This window comes from Corvus hawaiiensis, chromosome 29 (assembly GCF_020740725.1).
Source record: "Corvus hawaiiensis isolate bCorHaw1 chromosome 29, bCorHaw1.pri.cur, whole genome shotgun sequence".
Lineage (NCBI taxonomy): Eukaryota > Metazoa > Chordata > Aves > Passeriformes > Corvidae > Corvus > Corvus hawaiiensis.
The window spans coordinates 3,087,570-3,110,732 of NC_063241.1; the positions used below are offsets into that span (position 1 = coordinate 3,087,570).

The window sequence follows — 23,163 nt, forward strand, 5'->3', positions numbered from 1 at the left end:
GGGCGTGGCCTCGGTACGGAACGAGCCCAAGGCGCCCCCGCGGGTTCCGCGTTTGACGAAAATCGGCGTTTTTGGGGGAAAAATCGCCTCGGTTGTCGCTGTCACCACCCCGGGGGGTCGGGGCAGGTTGTCCTCCCCCTTGTCTGTGTCCCCTCCCAGTGCCCCGTGTCCCCTCCCCACTTCCACTGTCCCCTTCCCATTTCCAGTGTCCCCTTCCCACTTCCAGTGTCCACTTCCCACTTCCAGTGTCCACTTCCCACTTCCAGTGTCCACTTCCCACTCCAGTGTCCCCCTCCCGCTTCCAGTGTCCCCTCCCAGTGCCCGTGTCCCCTCCCACTGCCTGTGTCCCCTCCCCACTTCCAGTGTCCCCTCCCAGTGCCCGTGTCCCCTTCCCCGGCTCACAGACAGGACAGCCGCACTGGAGTGACTGGTTTTTACTGGTGCGACGCATGGGACCCCATCCCTGTCCCCGCTCTCGTGTGTCCCTCGCGGTGTCCGGAGCGGGGCTGTCCCTGCGGGTCCCCAAGGGGGGACCCGGCCTTGCTGTGGCCCCGCTGTGCCAGGGCCTCCGGTGTCACCGTGGTGCCCGTCCTGCCATCCCTGATGACGCTGACGCGGGCGGGCGTGATGGGCCTGGAGGGGCTATCCCTGACGGGCACGGTGGCACTGCCACTGCCAGGCCTGTCCCCAGTGCTGCCACTGCCAGGCCTGTCCCCCGTGGTGGCACTGGCCCGGGATGGGCAGTCCCTGACAGGGATGGTGGCACTGCCACTGATAGGTGTGTCCACGATGGGGGGACTGCCACTGCTCATCCTGTCCCCAAGGGTGGCACTGCCCCTGGATGGACACTCCCTGACAGGGATGGTGGGACTGCCACCGACCGACCTGTCCCCAACAGGGACGGTGGCACTGCCCCTGGATGGGCAGTCCCTGAAGGGGATGGTGGCACTGTCCCTGCCTGGCCAGTCCCTGTCAGAGACGGTGGCACTGTCCCTGGATGGGCACACTCTGATGGGGACGGTGGCACTGTCCCTGCCTGGCCAGTCCCTGTCAGAGATGGTGGCACTGCCACATGCCAGCATGTCCCCGAAGGGGAGGATGGCTCTGCCGGGCACCGCCGAGTCCATGATGGTGGCAGTGACCCTGGGGATGCTGTCCCCAACCAGGACGGTGGCACTGACAAAGACGGGCGTGTCCACGATGGTGGCAGTGCTCAGGGACGGGCTGTCCCTGACGGGAACGGTGACACTGCCCAGGATCCGCCTGTCCATCACGGTGCCACTGAGAGTGACCAGCGCGTCCACGATGGTGGCAGTGCCCCTGGATGGGCAGTCCCTGACGGGGATGGTGGCACTGCCCGCAACCAGGCTGTCCCCAATGATGCCACTGCCCCAGAAGGGGCTGTCCCTGATGGGGACGGTGGCACTGCCAGTGACTGACGTGTCCACGATGGTGGCAGTGCCCCTGGATAGGCTGTCCCTGACGGGGACAGTGGCACTCCCAGTGACCGGCCTGTCCCCAAAAGTGCCACTGTCCCTGGAGGGGCAGTCTCTGGCAGGGACGGTGCCACTGTCGGTGACCAGCCTGTCCTCAGTGGTGCCACTGGGAGTGACCAGCCTGTCCCCGATGGTGCCACCACCACTGACCGGCCTGTCCTCAACAGGGACGGTGGCAGTGCCAGTGACCGGCCTGTCCCTGACAGTGGCACTGCCCCCAGCTGAGCTGTCCCTGCCAGGGATGGTGGCACTGCCAGAGACTGGCATGTCCCTGACAGTGCCACTGCCCCTGACCGGTCTGTCCTCAACGGGGGCAATGCCACTGCCCCTGGACAGGCTGTCCCTAATGGGGACAGTGCCACTGCCCCTGACCGGTCTGTCCTCAACGGGGGCAGTGCCACTGCCCCTGGACGGGCGGTCCCTAATGGGGACAGTGCCACTGCCCCCAGCTGGGCTGTCCCTGACAGGGACAGTGGCACTGCTCCTGCCCGGCCTGTCCCCACTGCCACTGGCCCTGGGTGACCTGTCCCTGATGGGGACAGTGCCACTGGCCCTGGGTGACCTGTCCCTGACAGGGATGGTGGCACCGCTCCTGCCCGGCCTGTCCCCACTGCCACTGGCCCTTGGTGAGCTGTCCCTGACAGGGACGGTGGCACTGGCCCTGCCCGGCCTGTCCCCAGCGGTGGCACTGCTCCTGGATGAGCTGTCCCTGACAGGGACGGTGGCACTGCTCCCTCCCAGCCTGTCCCCAGTGGTGGCACTGCTCCTGGATGAGCTGTCCCTGATGGGGACGGTGGCACTACCCCTGACCAGCCTGTCCCCAGCGGTGGCACTGCCCCTGGATGGGCTGTCCTTAACAGGGACGGTGGCACTGCCAGGGACTGGCCTGTCCCCAGCGGTGGCACTGTCCCTGACCGGCCTGTCCCCACTGGCACTGGCCCTGGGTGACCTGTCCTTCATAGGGACAGCGGCACTGCCACCAGCTGAGCTGTCCTTGATGGGGACGGTGCCACTGCCCCTGCCCGGCCTGTCCCTGATGGTGCCACTGCCCCTGCCCAGCCTGTCGTCAGTAGTGCCACTGTCTCTGGGTGACCTGTCCCTGACGGGGACGGTGCCACTGCCCCTGCCCGGCCTGTCCCCAGTGGTGCCACTGCCTCTGCCCAGCCTGTCCCCACTGCCACTGTCTCTGGGTGACCTGTCCCTGATGGGGACGGTGCCACTGCCCCTGCCTGGCCTGTCCCCAGCGGTGGCACTGTCCCTGCCTGGCCTGTCGCCACTGCCACTGTCTCTGGGTGACCTGTCCCTGATGGGGACGGTGCCACTGCCCCTGCCCAGCCTGTCCCCACTGGTGCCACTGCCCCTGCCCAGCCTGTCCCCAGCGGTGGCACTGTCCCTGCCTGGCCTGTCCCCAGTGCCACTGTCTCTGGGTGACCTGTCCCTGATGGGGACGGTGCCACTGCCCCTGCCTGGCCTGTCCCCAGTGGCAGGGGCCCTGGGTGAGCTGTCCCTGACAGGGACGGTGGCACCGCTCCTGCCCGGCCTGTCCCCAGTGCTGGCACTGTCTCTAGCTGGGCTGTCCCTCACAGGGACAGTGGCACTGCTCCTGCCTGGCCTGTCCCCAGTGGTGGCACTGCTCCTGACTGGCCTGTCCCCACTGGCACTGGTCCTAGGTGACCTGTCCCTGATGGGGACACTGCCACTGCCCCTGACCAGCCTGTCCCCAGTGGTGGCACTGCTCCTGGCTGCGCTGTCCTTAACAGGGACAGTGGCACTGCCAGTGACCGGCCTGTCCCCAGTGCCACTGGCCCTGGGTGAGCTGTCCTTACTAGGGACAGTGGCACTGTCCCCGGCTGCGCTGTCCTTAACAGGGATGGTGGCACTGCCAGGGACTGTCTTGTCCCTGACAGGGGCAGTGGCACTGCCCCTTGATGAGCTGTCCTTAATGGAGACAGTGCCACTGCCACCAGCTGGGCTGTCCCTGACAGGGCCAGTGGCACTCCTGGTGACCGGCCTGTCCCCACTGGTGCCACTGCCCCTGGCTGTGCTGTCCTTAACAGGGATGGTGGCACTGCCAGTGACTGGCTTGTCCCTGACTGGGACAGTGCCACTGCCACCAGCCGGGCTGGCCCTGATGGGGACAGTGGCACTCCTGGTGACCGGCCTGTCCCCAGAGGTGCCACTGGCCCTGGAGGGGCCGTCCCTGACAGGGACAGTGGCACTGCCAGTGACCGGCCTGTCCCCAGTGCCACTGCCCCGGGATGAGCTGTCCTTGACAGGGACAGTGGCAGTGCCACTCACCAGCTTGTCCCTGACTGGGACAGTGGCACTGCCACCAGCTCGGCTGTCCCTGACAGGGCCAGTGGCACTCCTGGTGACCGGCCTGTCCCCAATGGTGCCACTGCCCCTGGCTGGACTGTCCTTGACAGGGACGGTGCCACTGCTGCCAGCTGTGGGGACAGTGGCACTCCTAGTGATTGGTCTGTCCCCAGTGGCTCTGGAGGGGCCGTCCCTGACAGGGACAGTGGCACTGCCAGTGACCGGCCTGTCCCCAGTGCCACTTCCCCTGGGTGAGCTATCCTTGACAGGGACAGTGGCAGTGCCCCGGGATGAGCTGTCCTTGACAGGGATGGTGGCACCACTGACTGGCCTGTCCCCAGTGGTGGCACTGCCCCGGGATGGGCTGTCCTTGACAGGGACAGTGCCACTGCCACCAGCACTCCTAGTGACCGGCCTGTCCCCAGTGCCACTGCCCCGGGATGAGCTGTCCTTAATAGGGACAGTGGCACTGCCCCTGGCTGGACTGTCCTTGATGGGGACAGTGGCACTGCCACCAGCCAGGCTGTCCCTGATGGTGCCACTGCCCCTGACCGGCCTGTCTGCAGTGCCACTGCCCCTGGCTGGACTGTCCTTGATGGGGACGGTGCCACTGCCGCCAGCCGTGGGGACAGTGGCACTCCTAGTGACCGGCCTGTCCCCAGTGGTGCCACTGGCCCTGGAGGGACTGTCCTTACCAGGGACAGTGGCACTGCCAGTGACCAGCTTGTCCTTGACAGGGATGGTGGCACTGCCAGTGACAGGCCTGTCCCCAGTGGTGGCACTGCCCCTGGATTGACTGTCCCTGACCGGGGCACTGCCACTGCCACCAGCCGGGCTCTCCCTGCTGGGAATGGTGGCACTCCTGGTGACCGGCCTGTCCCCAGAGGTGCCACTGCCCCTGGAGGGGCTGTCCTTAACAGGGACAGTGGCACTGCCAGGGACCGGCCTGTCCCCCGTGCCACTGGCCCTGGGTGAGTTGTCCTTGACTGGGACAGTGGCACTGCCACCAGCTCGGCTGTCCCTGACAGGGCCAGTGGCACTCCTGGTGACCGGCCTGTCCCCCGTGGTGCCACTGCCCCTGGAGGGGCCGTCCCTGACAGGGACAGTGGCACTGCCAGTGATGGACCTGTCCTCGATGACACTGGCCCTGGGTGAGCTTTCCTTGATGGTGGCACTGCCAGTGATGGGCCTGTCCCCAGCGGTGGCACTGCCAGTGACCGGCCTGTCCCCAGTGTCACTGCCCCGGGATGAGCCGTCCTTGACAGCGATGGTGGCACTGCCAATGTCTGGCTTGTCCGTCACAGGGATGGTGGCACTGACAGTGACCGGCTTGTCCCTGACAGGGACACTGGCACTGCCAGCACCTGGAGAGCCACCACTGGGGATGGTGGCACTGCCACTGACCAGGCTGTCCCTACAGGGGACGGTGGCACCGTCATTGACCGTGCTGTCCCTAACGGGGAGGGTGGCACTGTCATTGACTGTGCTGTCCCTAAGGGAGATGGTGGCACTGTCCCCAGCTGGGCTGTCCCTCGGGGGGACAGTGGCACCGTCACTGACCGTGCTGTCCATCGGGGGAATGGTGGCACTGTCCCCAGCCGGGCTGTCCCTAAGGGGGATGGTGGCATCGTCATTGACTGTGCTGTCCCTAATGGGGACAGTGGCACCGTCACTGACCGTGCTGTCCCTCGGGGGAACGGTGGCACTGTCATTGACCAGGCTGTCCCTAATGGGGACAGTGGCACTTTCCGCAGCCGGGCTGTCCCTCAGGGGGACAGTGGCACCATCATTGACCGGACTGTCCCTAATGGGGATGGTGGCACTGTCATTGACTGTGCTGTCCCTCGGGGGAATGGTGGCACTGTCCCCAGCTGGGCTGTCCCTGTGGGAGATGGTGGCACTGCCACTGACCGGGCTGTCCCTAATGGGGACGGTGGCACTGTCATTGACCGTGCTGTCCCTCGGGGGAATGGTGGCACCATCACTGACCGTGCTGTCCCTCGGGGGAATGGTGGCACTGTCCCCAGCTGGGCTGTCCCTGTGGGAGATGGTGGCACTGCCACTGACCGGGCTGTCCCTAATGGGGACGGTGGCACTGTCATTGACCGTGCTGTCCCTCGGGGGAATGGTGGCACCGTCACTGACCGTGCTGTCCATCGGGGGAATGGTGGCACTGTCCCCAGCTGGGCTGTCCCTGTGGGGGATGGTGGCACCGTCATTGACCAGGCTGTCCCTGTGGGAGATGGTGGCACTGCCACTGACCGGGCTGTCCCTAACGGGGATGGTGGCACCGTCATTGACCGTGCTGTCCCTAAGGGGGACAGTGGCACCGTCACTGACCGTGCTGTCCCTAACAGGGACGGTGGCACTGTCCCCAGCTGGGCTGTCCCTAAGGGGGACAGCGGCACCGTCATTGACCGTGCTGTCCCTAACGGGGAGGGTGGCACTGTCATTGACTGTGCTGTCCCTAAGGGAGATGGTGGCACTGTCCCCAGCTGGGCTGTCCCTCGGGAGGACAGTGGCACCGTCATTGACCGTGCTGTCCCTAATGGGGAGGGTGGCACTGTCATTGACTGTGCTGTCCCTCGGGGGAACGGTGGCACTGCCACTGACCAGACTGTCCCTAACAGGGATGGTGGCACCGTCATTGACTGTGCTGTCCCTAACGGGGACGGTGGCACCGTCATTGACCGGACTGTCCCTAACGGGGAGGGTGGCACCGTCATTGACTGTGCTGTCCCTAATGGGGACGGTGGCACTGTCATTGACTGTGCTGTCCCTAACGGGGACGGTGGCACCGTCATTGACCGTGCTGTCCCTAACAGGGAGGGTGGCACCGTCATTGACCGTGCTGTCCCTAATGGGGATGGTGGCACTGTCCCCAGCTGGACTGTCCCTCGGGGGGACAGTGGCACTGCCATTGACCATGCTGTCCCTAATGGGGACAGTAGCACTACCACTGACAGGGCCGTCCCCACCAGCCACCGTGTCACTGTCAACGTCCATCCTGTCCCCACCAGCCACCGTGTCACTGTCCACCTCCATCCTGTCCCCACCACCCTCAGCAGCACTGCCAGCAACCCCCCTGTCCCCACCCGGCACAGTGGCACTGCCACCCCCGGGCGACCCCCCAGCAGGAGACCCCCGTGGGGGCGACTCCCCGCCCTCGTCCCCCTTGGGGACATCCCCGTCCTCGGGTGACCCCGCCGCGTCCTCCGGCCTCTTCCGGGGCCTCCCTCGCCGCCTCTTGTGCGCGGCCCCGTCCCCTCCTCCCTCCAGGGGCCGCTTGGTGGCCTTGGCGCGCTGTCCCTCGCTGTCCCCTCCCGCCCGGGCGCTGCCGGGGGTCTCGGCCGCGGGGACCCCCACGCCGGGCAGCAGCACGTTGAGCACGGGGATGGCCGCGGGGGGACTCAGCAGCCCCGCGGGGCCGGCGGCGCCCGGGGCCAGCGCGGTGCCCACGGGCAGGGGCAGAGCCACCTTGACCGTGCCGCCCAGCGGCGCCGCGGTCAGTTTGGGCACCAGCACCGGAGGGGACGAGCGCACGGGGGTGGCGCCGGGGGCCGGGGGTCGCTCCGAGGGGGGGATGCGGGGCAGCAGCAGAGGCAGGCGGGCGACCAGGGCGTTCACCTGGGGGCTGCTGGCCGGCCGGGGAGGCTCCGGGGGCTTCTTCTTCTCCGGCCGCGGCTGGACATTGGCTTTGGGGACAGCGTCCTTCTTGGCCTGCGGGGAGGGAGGTGGCATTGGGACGTGGGCACCCCTGAGTGATCCCCTGGCTCGGGATGGGGGAAGGGGGTCTCACCTGCTCCTGGCTCCGGTCACTGCTGTCCGAGGGGTCCAGGCCGTTCTTCTTGGGGGCTGAGGGTGGCCGAGTGTCCTGGGGGGGCTTGTCCGTGTTTTCTGTGGGAGGAGGGGAAGTGACCGGGGTGGCAGGGGACAGTGGGGGTGGGAGGGGACACGGGGAGTGGGACACTGAAAGTGGGAGGGTGACATGGCAAGTGGGAAGGGGACACCGCCAAGGGGGAGGACAACCCGACCCCCCGGGGTGGTGACAGCGACAACCGAGGCGATTTTTCCCACAAAAACGCCGATTTTCGTTAAACACGGAACCCGTGGGGGCGCCTTGGGCTCGTTCCGTACCGAGACTACACCCCCATGCCATACACGTACACACGCCATGCCCCCTCACCCATATAGCAGCTCACGCTCCCCAGGATGGTGCCGGGGACCCCCGCGGGTGACAACGAGCCCAGGCTCCCCCGGCGCACCTGAGACCACCATGGCCATGACGAGGTCGGCGTGGGCGGAGCGGGAGCTGATGATGTGCTGCTGCAGCAGGAACTGCGCCACCTCCACGATGTTGTTGAAGGAGCGCTTGAGGATCTTCTCGGCCCAGTCGCAGGTCAGGGCACAGGCGGCCTCCATCACCTCGCTGCTGTAGGACTGCACCAGCTCGGCCAGCTCCGACTGCTGCCGAGGGACGGACGGCGCGGTGAGATCGAGGAAGGGGTGGCGGGGACAGGAGGAGGCCGTGGAGCAGAGCAGGACAGCGGGATGAGCCCCCGGGAAAGGACAGGACTCCAGGATGGGCACAGGAGGTCACGGGGCAGGACACCCCTCCTCCCCCATCCCTTCAATGCCTCCATCCCATCCCTCCGTCCCTCCTTTGGGTCGTTATCCCACCATAGCTCAGCCACGGAAGTCCGGAGCACTCACGGTCTCGGTCACTTTGAGGTCCAGGCTGGGCAGGGGAGGAAGGCTGACCACGGTCTTCCTCCGGATCCCACCGTAGCAGTACGTTGGGAAGAGTCAAGGATTCTTCCCGAGCCCAAAAAACCGGGAACCGACCCGTCAGGAGGAGATCCATGGGGCAGAGCAGGACACCGGGATGAGCCCATGGAAAAGGACAGGACGTCGGGATGGGGACAGGAGGAGGGTCATGGAGCAGGACACTGGAGGTTCAGGAATGGGAAAAAACAGGAAAAACTGGGAAAAACAGTGGCTGCCACCACAAATTCCATCACAGGGAAGGATATTTGGATTGTCCTCGGCCTCCCAGGCGCCGCGCTTTGATATTTGGGAAGATTTCCCGGATGATCTTCCCGAAATTGGCCGTGCTCAGCGGGCGGCAGCCGAGGTTGTCGCAGTAGCGCCTGCGGGGAGGGACAAAAGGAGCCATTCCCAGGATAGTCCCGAGGAATTCTGGACATTCCCGGAATTCCAGGGCAGGGGGCTCCCCCAGGGACATGGGGACAGCAGGGCAGGGTCCCGGGCTCACTTGTAGGCGTCGTAGACGTCCTGCTTGGGCAGGCAGGTGTCCGTGTGCTCCTCCAGGTGGTTGCGGATCCAGCTGCAGGCGTGCATGTGCTCGGCCGTGCCCAGCGAGCTCAGCTCCAGGGAGCTGCTGCTGTTCCCCGGGACACGGGCGTTCCGGAGGCGCGGGAGAGGCAGCGGGAGGGAGGAGAGGCCATCGTCACCCTTGTGCCAGCTCCATCCTGAGCCATCCCTGCCCCAGCTCCATCCTGAGCCATCCCTGCCCCACCTCCATCCCTGTCCCACCTCCATCCTGAGCCATCCCTGCCCCACCTCCATCCTCGTCCCAGCTCCATCCTGAGCCATCCCTGCCCCACCTCCATCCCTGTCCCACCTCCATCCTGAGCCATCCCTGTCCCACCTCCATCCTGAGCCATCCCTGCCCCACCTCCATCCTGAGCCATCCCTGCCCCAGCTCCATCCTGAGCCATCCCTGCCCCACCTCCATCCCTGTCCCACCTCCATCCTGAGCCATCCCTGTCCCACCTCCATCCTGAGCCATCCCTGCCCCACCTCCATCCTGAGCCATCCCTGCCCCAGCTCCATCCTGAGCCATCCCTGCCCCACCTCCATCCCTGTCCCACCTCCATCCTGAGCCATCCCTGCCCCACCTCCATCCTGAGCCATCCCTGCCCCACCTCCATCCTGAGCCATCCCTGCCCCAGCTCCATCCTGAGCCATCCCTGCCCCACCTCCATCCCTGTCCCACCTCCATCCTGAGCCATCCCTGCCCCAGCTCCATCCTGAGCCATCCCTGCCCCACCTCCATCCTCGTCCCAGCTCCATCCTGAGCCATCCCTGCCCCACCTCCATCCCCATCCCATCCCATCCCATCCCATGGATCCCATCCCATGGATCCCACCCCACCTCTTCTCGCCCAGGCTGGGCCCCGAGGGCAGCTGCAAGTACAGGTAGAGTTTGTCGCTGTCCGAGAACTTCTGCACATCTTGCTGCGCTCCCAGGGGCCGCGGGGACAGCGGGAAGGGACGGGGGACACGGAAAAGGTTAAGGATCCATCAGGAGCAGTGCCCAGGGTGATCCTGGGATCAGCCAGGAGAGGTGGGAATTCCATGGAAACACTCACCAGGATGGAGTCCACCTTGCTCTGCACGGATTTGCTGCATGGGATGGAGACCGCGAGTCAGGGACGATCCCAAAAATCCTGGGATCTCAGTTCCAGATCTTCCCGAGGCTCCCAAGGTCCTTCCAGACCCCACATTCCAGGGCTCCCAGCCCTTTCCCAAGCCCACATCCCATGGGATGGATCCCCACGGGATCCCGGCGCGCCAGGGAAGCACTGGGCTGGTTTGGCACCCGAAACAGGCACCTGTGCCCTCCCGTGTCCCCTGTCCCCATCTTTCATCCCTTCGGTGCCCAGGGGCTCCAAATTCCCAAACCCCATCCCATGAGCCCCACGTGGGGAGCTCCGAAGGGATTCCCGGGGCGCTGCCCTTACGAGATGTTGCCCCGGAGCTCCTGGAGCAGCGTGCTGGACTCGGTGGCACTGCCCCGGGCACTGCCGGGCGACAAAGTGCCCTTCCTGCCACCTCGGGCACCCAGCTCCTCGTCAGCCATGGCAGCTGTGGCCTGCTGGGAAGAGAAAAAACGGGAATTTTACCTAAAAACGGGAATAAATCCCGTTATGGACGTGTGGTCACGGACACGAGCCACGGGTGGCCACGGAAATGGGACAGGGACATCTCCAGTGACCCTGGCAGGGTCGGGGTGTTGGGGACACCAGGACAGGGGGTCCCCAGGAAGGTGGGGCCATGGGACGGCAGGACAGGGGCTCCTCAGGGACATGGGGCACCAGGGAGGAGCAGATCCCGGAGGACAGGGAGCCGTGGGACACCGGGAAGAGACCCCCGGGGCCATGGGGACAGCGGGAGGAGACCCCCGGGGACAGAGGCACACGGGGACAGGAGGCCGTGGGACACCAGGAAGGAGCAGATCCCGGGGGACAGGAGGCCGTGGGACACCAGGAAGCGATCCCCGGGGCCCCGGGGCCACCAGGAAGCGATCCCCGGGGCCACCGCCACCCTCCGCGCCCCTCCCCGCGGCCCGGCGGCCCCGGCCCGGCGCGACCCCCGCGCTCCGGACCCGCGGCGGCACCGGCGGCCGGGACCCCCTCCCGCGGCCGGGCCCGGGGTGTCCCCGGGGTGTCCCCGGGGTGTCCCCAGCCCTGTCCCCACGCCCCCCCCATCGGCCCCGCACCCACCTGGTCCCGTCCTGCTCGGGGGGTCCCGGAGGGGGGGGGAGGGGAGGGGTCCCGCCACGTGCCCCGCGCCCCCCGCGCGAACCGAAAGTGGACGCGCCCCGCGCTCGCCCCGCGCGGCCCCTTCTTTTTTCTGATTGGCTGCGGCGCCGCTGGTCTGCCCGGATACGGCCGCGCCCGCGGTCGTGATTGGCTGAGCCCGCCCCCCGCCCCCCCCCGGCCGGGGGTGAGCGCCCGGATGCGGCGGGGCGGGAGGGGCTGAAATCTGCCTGGCAACAGCGATCTGATTGGCTGGGGCGGGCGGCGCGAGGGGAGACGGGTGTGCGGTGAGTGTGCAAACGGGCGGGGGAGGGCGGTCACGTGGGTGCGAGTGTGCAACGGGCGTGGCACGTGCGTGCGTCACGTGCGTGTGCAACGGGCGGGGTGAGTGTGCAAGGGGGTCACGTGGGGGAGGTCACGTGGGGGGTGTGCAAGGGGGCGATGTGAGTGTGCGATGGGTGTGACGTGTGCGGGTGAGTGTGCAAGGGGGCGATGTGAGTGTGCGATGGGTGTGACGTGTGCGGGTGAGTGTGCAAGGGGGCGATGTGAGTGTGCGATGGGTGTGACACGCGTGCGGGTGAGTGTGCAAGGGGGCGATGTGAGTGTGCGATGGGTGTGACGTGTGCGGGTGAGTGTGCAAGGGGGCGATGTGAGTGTGCGATGGGTGTGACGTGTGCGGGTGAGTGTGCAAGGGGGGCGATGTGAGTGTGCGATGGGTGTGACGTGTGCGGGTGAGTGTGCAAGGGGGGCGATGTGAGTGTGCGATGGGTGTGACACGCGTGCGAGTCACCCGCGTGTGCGTGCGCGGGCAAGGCGCGTGCAAGGAGAGCTGTGGAGCAGGAAAAGGAAGGATCCCTTTGGATTTATTTCATCCCGCGGGTCACGCATATTCCCAACTCCTGGAATTCCCGAATTCCCAAACCCCAAATTCCCCCATTCCCAAATCCCGGGGGTCTCACGCCGATGTCGGAGGTGCAGTCCCCGCATTCCCGAATTCCCAGTCAGACCCAGATGTCGGAGGTGCAATCCCTGCATTCCCGAATTCCCGCATTCCCGAATCCCGCATTCCCGAATTCCCGCTCAGACCCAGATGTTGGAGGTGCAATCCCCGCATTCCCGAATTCCCGCATTCCCGAATTTCCTGGGATCAGACCCAGATGTCGGAGGTGCAGTCCCCGCATTCCCGCATTCCCGAATCCCGAATTCCCGAATTTCCTGGGATCAGAGCCAGATGTCGGAGGTGCAGTCCCCCCCCGGGTAGCGCATCTCGTGCGCCAGGCAGGGCCCGCCCGGCTCCTTCCCGAAATCCACCAGGAATTTGGGATTCACGCTCAGCCCGCCCCGCTCCGTGTCCACGTCCAGCTGCAGCATCACGGCCCCGTCCCTGCGGGACAGGTGGGGACACCGAGACCGCTTCATTAGTCACTAGTAGTCATTAATTATTAGTTATTAATTACTCGTTATTAAGTATTTGTTCTTAATTATTAATCGTTGTTAATTATTAATTATTAATTTCTTGTTGATTAATAATTTTATAATAATTTGTTAATAATTTGTTAATTATTTAGTAATTATTTGTTGATTGTTTATTGTCTATTATTACTACTTATCATTTATTTTCTATTATTTCTTATTAATTCTTCACTATTTATCATCATAATTATTAATTATTATTTATATTAATAATTGTCTGATATTTGTTGTCTATTGTTTATTATTCAGTATTTAGTAATTATTTAGTAATTATTTAGTATTTACTTGTTGCTTACTATTAATCGCTAGTTAATGCCAATGCTTTATTAATTGGCAATTAGCAGTTCCTGACCTGATGAGCTCGGGGTAGAACTGCCGGTCCCAGGCGCTGAACAGGGACGTGCTCACGTAGAGCCTCCTCCCGTCCAGGCTCAGCTGCAGCATCTGCGGACCCCCCGGGAATCTTCTTTCCCTGGAATCGCGGGGGAAATTCCGGATGCGGCCGGACACGCGGAGATCCCGCCCGGATCCAGGGCTGTGCCCGGCCAGGGGGACGGAGCCGATCCCGGGGTGGGATTTGGGAAGGATGGAGCCGATCCCAAAGGGGGATTTGGGAAGGACGGAGCCGATCCCAGAGCGGGATTTGGGAAGGACGGAGCCGATCCCAAAGGGGGATTTGGGAAGGACGGAGCCGATCCCGGGGGTGGGATTTGGGAAGGACGGAGCCGATCCCAAAGGGGGATTTGGGAAGGACGGAGCCGATCCCAAAGGGGGATTTGGGAAGGAGGGAGCCGATCCCGGGGTGGGATTTGGGAAGGACGGAGCCGATCCCAAAGGGGGATTTGGGAAGGACGGAGCTGATCCCGGGGTGGGATTTGGGAAGGATGGAGCCGATCCCAAAGGGGGATTTGGGAAGGACGGAGCCGATCCCGGGGTGGGATTTGGGAAGGACGGAGCCAATCCCAAAGGGGGATTTGGGAAGGACGGAGCCGATCCCAGAGCGAGATTTGGGAAGGACGGAGCCGATCCCAAAGGGGGATTTGGGAAGGACGGAGCCGATCCCGGGGTGGGATTTGGGAAGGACGGAGCCAATCCCAAAGGGGGATTTGGGAAGGACGGAGCTGATCCCGGGGTGGGATTTGGGAAGGATGGAGCCGATCCCAAAGGGGGATTTGGGAAGGACGGAGCCGATCCCGGGGTGGGATTTGGGAAGGACGGAGCCAATCCCAAAGGGAGATTTGGGAAGGATGGAGCCGATCCCGGGGTGGGATTTGGGAAGGACGGAGCCAATCCCAAAGGGGGATTTGGGAAGGACGGAGCCGATCCCGGGGTGGGATTTGGGAAGGACGGAGCCGATCCCAAAGGGGGATTTGGGAAGGACGGAGCCGATCCCGGGGTGGGATTTGGGAAGGACGGAGCCGATCCCAAAGGGGGATTTGGGAAGGACGGAGCCGATCCCGGGGTGGGATTTGGGAAGGACGGAGCCGATCCCAAAGGGGGATTTGGGAAGGACGGAGCTGATCCCGGGGTGGGATTTGGGAAGGACGGAGCCGATCCCAAAGGGGGATTTGGGAAGGACGGAGCCGATCCTGGGGTGGGATTTGGGAAGGACGGAGCCGATCCCAAGGCGGAGTTCTGGGATGATTTTGGGACCCACCTGGATGACGAAGGGCTCCGGTTGGCTCTGCAGCTCCTCATCCTCACACACCCTCACCGGCCCTCCCTTGGTGATGCTGCCGCCCAAAAACACCTGCAGGACACCGAATGCTCGACCGATCCCAAAAATCCCCTGGAGAACCCACCGGAATTCCAGCTGGAGCCTCACCTGGCCCACGAGTTTGGGCCGCCGCGTGTCGGAGATGTCGTACTGCCGGACGTCGCCGTGGATCCAGTTGCTGAAGTACAGGAATCTGTCGTCCAGGGAGATCAGGATGTCCGTGATGAATCCTTGGGGAAGGAATTACGGAGCTGAACGGTCCCGCGGCAGATCCCGGGAACGATCCCGACGCCGGGAATGATCCCAAGCCCTGGGAATGCGCCCACCTGGCATCTCCGGGAGGAGCCAGCCCTCCACCTTCTTGCTGGGCACCTGGATCACCTTCTCGGCCGCCCAATCGCCGTGCTGTGGGACCAGAGGGTGGGGCAGGACCTCGGGATGGGATCCCACCACCCCAAATCCCTCAGGATCCTCATCCAGACCCAGATCCACAGGGAATGAGGGCTCTGGGATGCTTGGGAGGGCTTTGGGAGCCAAAACCGTTGAATTTTCCAGCTGTTTTGGTGGAAAACACTCCCAGTCCTCCTCACCCCATTGGGCACAACGACCCCTGAGGCGAATATTCCCAGGAAGTTCTAAATCCACTAAAACCGGAACCATTCCAGCCCCAAATTCCCGGGAATCGGGGGTACCTCGGTCTTGTAGAAGCGGTGGATGGCGCTGCTGATGGTGCAGCCCACGAAGCCCTCGGAGGCGTTGGGGTTGTGGAGGAAGCGGATTTCCAACGGAGCCGAATCCTCGCCCACGTCGATGGCCTGGATGTACCTGTGGGTGCTCCAGTCCCACACGTTGAGCCGGCGTCCGTAACGCCCTGGGAAGGGCAAAACGTGGGAATTTGGGGGAATTTCTGGAGGTTGAGGTGGGTGGGATCCAGGTCCAGGTGGGACTGGACGGGGCTTGAAGGTTCCTTCCATCCCAAACCATTCCAGGATTCCCTGGGCTGGCTCAGATGGGATTTTAGGGATAAATCCTTCCCTGGCCCAGGTTATCCCATGGATTCCCCATCCCTGGAATTATCCAAAAAACCCCGGACAGACGAGACCCCACGGCCTCTGCGGGGACACGGAACCCAAATTCAAATTCAGCTTTGTGGCTTTCCGGAATATTCCAAGGCGTTCCCTGACCTTTGCCGAGGTCGTTGGGATCGAATCCGTATCCCAGGACTTTGGGAATGCCCCACTCGGTGCTGATGAGGACGTTGTGCCGGGGCTGGTACCAGAAGTCGTAGCCCATGGGGGGAGCCTCGTCCCCCTTCTCCCAGGTGCCCTTGACCTCGAAGGTCTCGGCGTCCAGCAGGATGAATCCCCCTGATTCCCAAAAAAACAAAAATTCCCAGGAAGTCGTCCCGGTTAATGTTTGTGTGGGTTAAAAACCGGGCGCTTTGAGGAGTCCGAAATTCCACCATTCCCAGCCCTGCTCCCACCAGGCTCCTCCAAACCCCCAGCGTTCCCCAAATCCTCCTTCCCGAGCTCCATTGGAGGCCTGGGTGGAGCCTCCAAGTGGGAATGTGGGACAATTCCTCTGGGGCGATTCCCGGTGTCCCGGCCCCTTTTCCATGGGAATTTGGGATACCTTTCCCGTTTCCAGCCGGGTCTCCCAAGGTGCTGATCATGACCTCTCCGCTTCCCAGGCAGTGGGAGGTGTGGGGGTATCCCAGGCCGCACTTCCAGAACACATCCTCGGGATTCACCACCTGGAAAAACGTCCCAAATCCCGTTTTTCCCAACCTCACGTCACCCTGCCTGAGCTCAGGGTGAGATTTCCCATGGAAAACGAGGGTTGGGTGGAGAACTGGGGGGGTTTAGGTTGGAGAATGGGGAAAATTCCTTCATGGAAAGGGGTGTCCCTGTCCCTGGATCAAAAACCTTGGGATGGTGGCACTTGTGGACACGGACCGGGTTGGACCTGGCGGTGTCGGGGGAATGGACACAATCCTAAAGGGCTTTTCCAACCTTAACAATTCCGTAATTCCATAATTCCACGGTTTTCAACCAGGATTTGCCCCCCCACCTCCCTCCAGGGCTCTTCCAACATTAATAATTCCGGGATTCCCAACCCATGTTCCCACCACCACCTCCCACCAGGCTCCTCCAAAACCCCCAGCCTGCCCCAAACCCTCTTCCCTGATCTCCCAGTGATCCCAAACCCCAGCGATCCCAAACCCCACAGATCCCAAACCCCACCAGTCCCAAACCCCAGCGATCCCAAACCCCAGCGATCCCAAACCCCACCAGTCCCAAACCCCACCAGTCCCAAACCCCACCAGTCCCAAACCCCAGCAATCCCAAACCCCACAGATCCCAAACCCCAGCGATCCCAAATCCCACAGATCCCAAACCCCACAGCTCCCACACCCCATTGATCCCAAATCCCATTGATCCTGCACCCCACCGCTCTCGCACCCCCTGGATCCCAAATCCCATGGATCCCGCACCCCACAGCTCCCACACCCCATGGATCCCAAATCCCACAGCTCCCTCACCCCGTGGCTCCCGCACCCCATTGATCCCAAATCCCATTGATCCTGCACCCCACAGCTCCCACATCCCACAGCTCCCAAATCCCACAGCTCCCACATCCCACAGCTCCCAAATCCCACAGTTCCCAAATCCCACAGCTCCCAAATCCCACAGCTCCCAAATCCCACAGCTCCCACATCCCACAGCTCCCAAATCCCACAGCTCCCAAATCCCACAGCTCCCGCACCCCACAGCTCCCAAATCCCACAGCTCCCACATCCCACAGCTCCCAAATCCCACAGCTCCCGCTCCCCACAGCTCCCACAGCTCCCAAATCCCACAGCTCCCGCACCCCACAGCTCCCGCACCCCACAGCTCCCAAATCCCACAGCTCCCAAATCCCACAGCTCCCACATCCCACAGCTCCCAAATCCCACAGCTCCCACATCCCACAGCTCCCACATCCCACAGCTCCCATAGCTCCCAAATCCCACAGCTCCCGCACCCCACAGCTCCCGCACCCCACAGCTCCCGCACCCCACAGCTCCCACATCCCACAGCTCCCACATCCCACAGCTCCCAAATCCCACAGCTCCCGCACCCCACAGCTCCCAAATCCCACAGCTCCCGCACCCCACAGTTCCCACATCCCACAGCTCCCAAATCCCACAGCTCCCGCACCCCACAGCTCCCAAATCCCACAGCTCCCACATCCCACAGCTCCCAAATCCCACAGCTCCCACATCCCACAGTTCCCAAATCCCACAGCTCCCGCACCCCACAGCTCCCAAATCCCACAGCTCCCACATCCCACAGCTCCCAAATCCCACAGCTCCCAAATCCCACAGCTCCCACATCCCACAGTTCCCACATCCCACAGCTCCCAAATCCCACAGCTCCCAAATCCCACAGCTCCCACATCCCACAGCTCCCAAATCCCACAGCTCCCACATCCCACAGCTCCCACATCCCACAGCTCCCACATCCCACAGTTCCCACATCCCACAGCTCCCAAATCCCACAGCTCCCGCACCCCACAGCTCCCAAATCCCACAGCTCCCACATCCCACAGCTCCCAAATCCCACAGCTCCCACATCCCACAGTTCCCACATCCCACAGCTCCCAAATCCCACAGCTCCCAAATCCCACAGCTCCCGCACCCCACAGCTCCCAAATCCCACAGCTCCCACATCCCACAGCTCCCACATCCCACAGCTCCCAAATCCCACAGCTCCCACATCCCACAGCTCCCAAATCCCACAGCTCCCACATCCCACAGCTCCCAAATCCCACAGCTCCCAAATCCCACAGCTCCCGCACCCCACAGCTCCCAAATCCCACAGCTCCCGCACCCCACAGTTCCCACATCCCACAGCTCCCAAATCCCACAGCTCCCGCACCCCACAGCTCCCAAATCCCACAGCTCCCACATCCCACAGCTCCCAAATCCCACAGCTCCCACATCCCACAGTTCCCAAATCCCACAGCTCCCGCACCCCACAGCTCCCGCACCCCACAGCTCCCACATCCCACAGCTCCCAAATCCCACAGCTCCCAAATCCCACAGCTCCCACATCCCACAGTTCCCACATCCCACAGCTCCCAAATCCCACAGCTCCCAAATCCCACAGCTCCCACATCCCACAGCTCCCAAATCCCACAGCTCCCACATCCCACAGCTCCCACATCCCACAGCTCCCACATCCCACAGTTCCCACATCCCACAGCTCCCAAATCCCACAGCTCCCGCACCCCACAGCTCCCAAATCCCACAGCTCCCACATCCCACAGCTCCCAAATCCCACAGCTCCCACATCCCACAGTTCCCACATCCCACAGCTCCCAAATCCCACAGCTCCCAAATCCCACAGCTCCCGCACCCCACAGCTCCCAAATCCCACAGCTCCCACATCCCACAGCTCCCACATCCCACAGCTCCCAAATCCCACAGCTCCCACATCCCACAGCTCCCAAATCCCACAGCTCCCAAATCCCACAGCTCCCAAATCCCACAGCTCCCGCACCCCACAGCTCCCAAATCCCACAGCTCCCACATCCCACAGCTCCCAAATCCCACAGCTCCCAAATCCCACAGCTCCCACATCCCACAGCTCCCAAATCCCACAGCTCCCACATCCCACAGCTCCCGCACCCCACAGCTCCCAAATCCCACAGCTCCCAAATCCCACAGCTCCCGCACCCCACAGCTCCCACATCCCACAGCTCCCACATCCCACAGCTCCCAAATCCCACAGCTCCCAAATCCCACAGTTCCCAAATCCCACAGCTCCCAAATCCCACAGCTCCCGCACCCCACAGCTCCCAAATCCCACAGCTCCCACATCCCACAGCTCCCACATCCCACAGCTCCCAAATCCCACAGCTCCCAAATCCCACAGCTCCCACATCCCACAGCTCCCAAATCCCACAGCTCCCACATCCCACAGCTCCCACATCCCACAGCTCCCAAATCCCACAGCTCCCGCACCCCACAGCTCCCACATCCCACAGCTCCCACATCCCACAGCTCCCAAATCCCACAGCTCCCAAATCCCAGAGCTCCCGCACCCCACAGCTCCCAAATCCCACAGCTCCCACACCCCATGAGATCCCAAACCCCATTGATCCCAAATCCCATTGATCCCGTACCCCGTGGCTCCCACACCCCGTGAGATCCCAAACCCCATTGATTCCAAACCCCATTGATCCCACACCCCATTGATCCTGCACCCCACAGCTCCCACACCCTATGGATCCCAAACCCCATTGATCCCGCACCCCGTGGCTCCCACACCCCGTGAGATCCCAAATCCCGCGGCTCCCCGGGAACCTGGCACAGCCGCGGCGCCCGGGGCTCCGTGCCCACGTCCACCACGTAGATGCGCGAGGAGACGAGGCCGGGCAGCACCAGGCGGTTGCGGCTCCTGCCGCGCTCCCCGAAGCAGCTGCTGCAGACGTTCCAGCCCGAGTGGTGCAGCTCGTCCCCCACGTTGGGCATGGGCAGCCGATGGATCACCTGGAAAAGGGCCGGGATGGGCTGGAGCGGCCCGGGGCCGGGAGGTGTCCCCGTTCCAGGACTCCCTGCGCTGGCTTGGAGGGGATTTTAGGGATAAATCCTTCCCCAGCCCAGGTTATTCCGTGGATTCCCCGTCCCTGGGAGCGCCCAGTTCCAGCTTGGATCCGCCTGGGATGTGGGAGCTGTCCCTGCCCGTGGATCCGGACGATCCTGAAGGTCCCTTCCCACCCAAACCATTCCAGGAAATCGCAGCTCTGCCTGACCTCGATCCCTTCCCAGTTTTTGGGGTCATGGAGACCTGGGGAGCTCCAGCTCCAAAAATCCACCCCAAAGGGGGATCCCGGGATGGGGCTCGGGGTGGGTTTTCCATGGGTTTTCCATGGGTTTTGGGAGCAGAGGCTTAGATTGGATATTGGGGAAAATTCCATCCTGGAAAAGGGGATCAGGCAGGGAATCCCCATCCCTGGAATGTCCCAGAAAAAGTGGGGACGTGGCACTTTGGGAACAGGAGTTGGTGCTGGAATGGTTGGAGCCCAAAGACCTTTTCCAGCCTTAAAAATTCCATAATTCCCTGATTTTCTGATTCCATTGGCACATCCCAAATTCCACACCCTCATCCCGCCATCCCCGGGCACCGATCCTGGGAATTCTGGGATTTTTCCGAAGTCCACGCAAGGTACCTGGCTGTAGCAGGGGGATTTGGGATCCACGTCCACCGTGGCCAGAAAATCAGGAATTTTCTTCCCGGTGTTCCTGTAGATGCAGGGCACGTAGATGATCTCTTCCCGAGGGCCTGGAAAAATGGGAATGTTGGGAAAACATCAGCAAAATCCAGGTCTGGATGAGGAAAAACCTTGCCAGAGCCTCTCCCGGGAGCGGGAATTCTGTGGAATGGTTGGATCCGCGTTTTCCCGCTGATTCCAGGAGGTGAATCCCAGAGCTCCCCAAATTTCCAGGGAATCGTTTCCCAGTCCCCGGAGGGGAGGATTAAGGGCGGGACAAGGAAAGCCGAGGTGACCCATCCCAAATCCCGTAAATGTCCTTGTCCCACTTCTTTTGGGAGGATGGGATGCCTGGGATAACGCCCTGGTGAGAGGATGGGATTCATCCCAACCCTTCCCCTTCCCTGGGCTCACCTTTCATGGCATCCAGAGGGGAGGCGTAGCCAGGACCGCAGGATCCGCATTTTCCTGGGAAAAAAAATCGGGAATTAGACCAAAACCCCGTCTTTTATTCCATCTTTTTATATAAAAATCCCGCTCCGGGTTGGAGCTGATCCTGCCGGGTGCGAATATCCGAGGAAAAGGGTTTGGGACAGCTGGGAAAATTCGGGAAAAAGGGGTTTGGGGCGGCTAAAAATTCCCTGAGGAATTCCAGAGCCTCCCTGAGGGGAAGGGTTTTTCCAGGATTTTATCCCAGGAATCCCCTCTCTGTGGCGTGAGCCGATCCCAGGATTTGCTCTTGGCTCTTCCTGCTTTTCTTTGGGGCTTCCGAGCCTTGGTTCGGGGCCATTATTGCCCAAAAAAGCCCTTTATCCACCCAAAAATTCCTGGGAATATCTGGATGGGAATTTGCCAGGAAACAACAAAGGATCCTTTTTATGGTGGGGAGAAGGAGGAAAAGGAGGAAAATCCCGGAAAATCCTGGAAAATCCTGGATAAACTGCACGGCTCGGAAACCTCCTCCCTTTTCCTTGGATTTTTCCTGCAAATTCAGCCCCAGAAAAAGCAGGATTTTCACCCTGCCGGGGAATATCCGACTGAAACCAGCCCAGATTCCAGGAGAATAAATCAAATAATCATCAAAGATCCTTTAATCATCCAAATCCCTGCATATTCCGTGGGATTTTGAGTAACGTGACCAAAAAATTCCCTTTCCTGGGCAGAGAAGCCCCAAAATCTGGGGGTTGGAAAGTGGGAAAAAATTCCATTTGGGGTTTGGAAAATGGGGAAAAAATCCATTTGGTGTTTGGAAAATGGGGAAAATTCCTTTCCCCCGTGTTTTCTGCCTGTCAGAGCCACAAAGCCCCAAATTCCAGCTCCTAAAGGATTCAGGAAGACTCCGGAGCAGGAAAAATTCCCAAATTTTCTCCCCTTGGGAGCCTCTTACCCGTGCCGGATTCCACCTGCGGAGGGACGGATTCAGCTTCCATCGTTGCAGCCGGGAAAAATTCCAGGGAGGAGGAGAAGCAGCTCCGGGAAGCTCCAAATATAAAGGGAACAGGATCGGGTTTGGGAAAAAAAAAAATGGGAGACGAGGGGAGGATCCCAAAAACCCCGGGGGCGTGGGAGGCACCTGAGGACGTGCAGGGAAGAGGCTCCAGCGGGATTTGGAGCTTCCCGACCCTTGCAGGGGCCGGTTTGGGATGGGGGAGGGAAAATCCCACATTCCCGGCGGCGGGAATGGTTCTGGGGACGTTGCAGATTTTTATCGGGAAGGGGAAGATGGAAAAGTGAGGCCCGGCTGGGGTTTAATTGCGGCGGGTGAGGCTGAGTCAGAGCCGGCTCCGGCTTCTGGACGCCGAGTCGGGCGTCAGGAGGGATCCTGGCATCGTGAGATTGTGGGATTGTGGGGTTTTGGGACTGTGGGACGGGTGGGATCTTAGAGCTCATCTCGTTCTTCCCCCATGGACAACTCCCACTGTCCCAGGTGGCTGCAAGAGCTGTCCGGGCTGGAATTGGGCACTTCCGTGGGGAATCCATGGAATAACCTGGGCCAGGCTCCGGGATTTATCCCTAAAATCCCATCCGACCCAGCATAGGGAATCCTGGAATGGTTTGGGATGGAAAAGATCCCAAAGATCCCTAAAGATTCAGGGGCGGGGACAGCTCCCACCATCCCAGGGTGCTCCTGGACACTTCCAGGGATGGGAAATCCGTGGAATAACCCGCGCCCACCGGCGAGGAACCAGCAAAGGGAATTTGTCCCAGAAACTTCCAGCAATCCCTGCACACCCCGTGCCCCATCCCGGGGATTTTCCCAGCCCCGCTCCCACCCTCAGCCCCTGGCGGGATTTGTTTCCCCCGGGATGAGTTGGGAATGAGACTCGGGAAGCTGCGGC

At 62.3% G+C, this 23,163-nt stretch overlaps 3 protein-coding genes across 17 annotated transcripts in view; all 3 read right to left on the reverse strand.

Annotated features, from left to right (window-relative positions):
• Positions 1-419: 419 nt before the first annotated feature.
• RFX5 (regulatory factor X5) lies at positions 420-11,717 on the reverse strand. Of its 15 annotated transcripts, none has more exons than XM_048288959.1 (12): positions 11,341-11,574; positions 10,579-10,712; positions 10,207-10,240; positions 9,990-10,072; positions 9,088-9,216; positions 8,846-8,962; positions 8,526-8,607; positions 8,078-8,279; positions 7,612-7,709; positions 4,576-7,532; positions 4,347-4,368; positions 420-4,193 (listed from the first exon to the last, which is right to left on the reverse strand). In XM_048288959.1, exons 2-12 carry the CDS (start codon positions 10,695-10,697, stop codon positions 435-437), a joined length of 7,602 nt encoding a protein of 2,533 aa, XP_048144916.1. In that variant the 5' UTR covers positions 10,698-10,712; positions 11,341-11,574; the 3' UTR covers positions 420-434. The 15 variants fall into 15 exon arrangements, with proteins under 15 accessions (XP_048144916.1, XP_048144918.1, XP_048144906.1 ...); XM_048288961.1 differs by having other exon boundaries at positions 420-3,210; positions 4,144-4,193; positions 4,347-7,532; XM_048288949.1 differs by having other exon boundaries at positions 420-6,279; positions 6,319-7,532.
• A 505-nt stretch (positions 11,718-12,222) lies between these two features.
• On the reverse strand, positions 12,223-22,409 carry LOC125318351 (methanethiol oxidase-like). The gene is given in 13 exon segments (XM_048288967.1): positions 12,223-12,760; positions 13,202-13,308; positions 13,310-13,321; positions 14,507-14,599; positions 14,675-14,796; positions 14,893-14,971; positions 15,259-15,437; positions 15,751-15,933; positions 16,199-16,319; positions 19,917-20,102; positions 20,783-20,895; positions 21,239-21,292; positions 22,212-22,409. Coding segments are annotated over 13 exon segments (1,455 nt in total). The 5' UTR covers positions 22,255-22,409; the 3' UTR covers positions 12,223-12,597.
• Positions 12,223-23,163, reverse strand: part of LOC125318350 (methanethiol oxidase-like) — a 40,674-nt gene continuing 29,733 nt past the window's right edge. The window contains exon 13 of the mRNA XM_048288965.1: positions 12,223-12,455. The gene's annotated coding sequence lies outside the window, so the exon portion shown is untranslated. The remainder of the gene's footprint in view (positions 12,456-23,163) is intronic.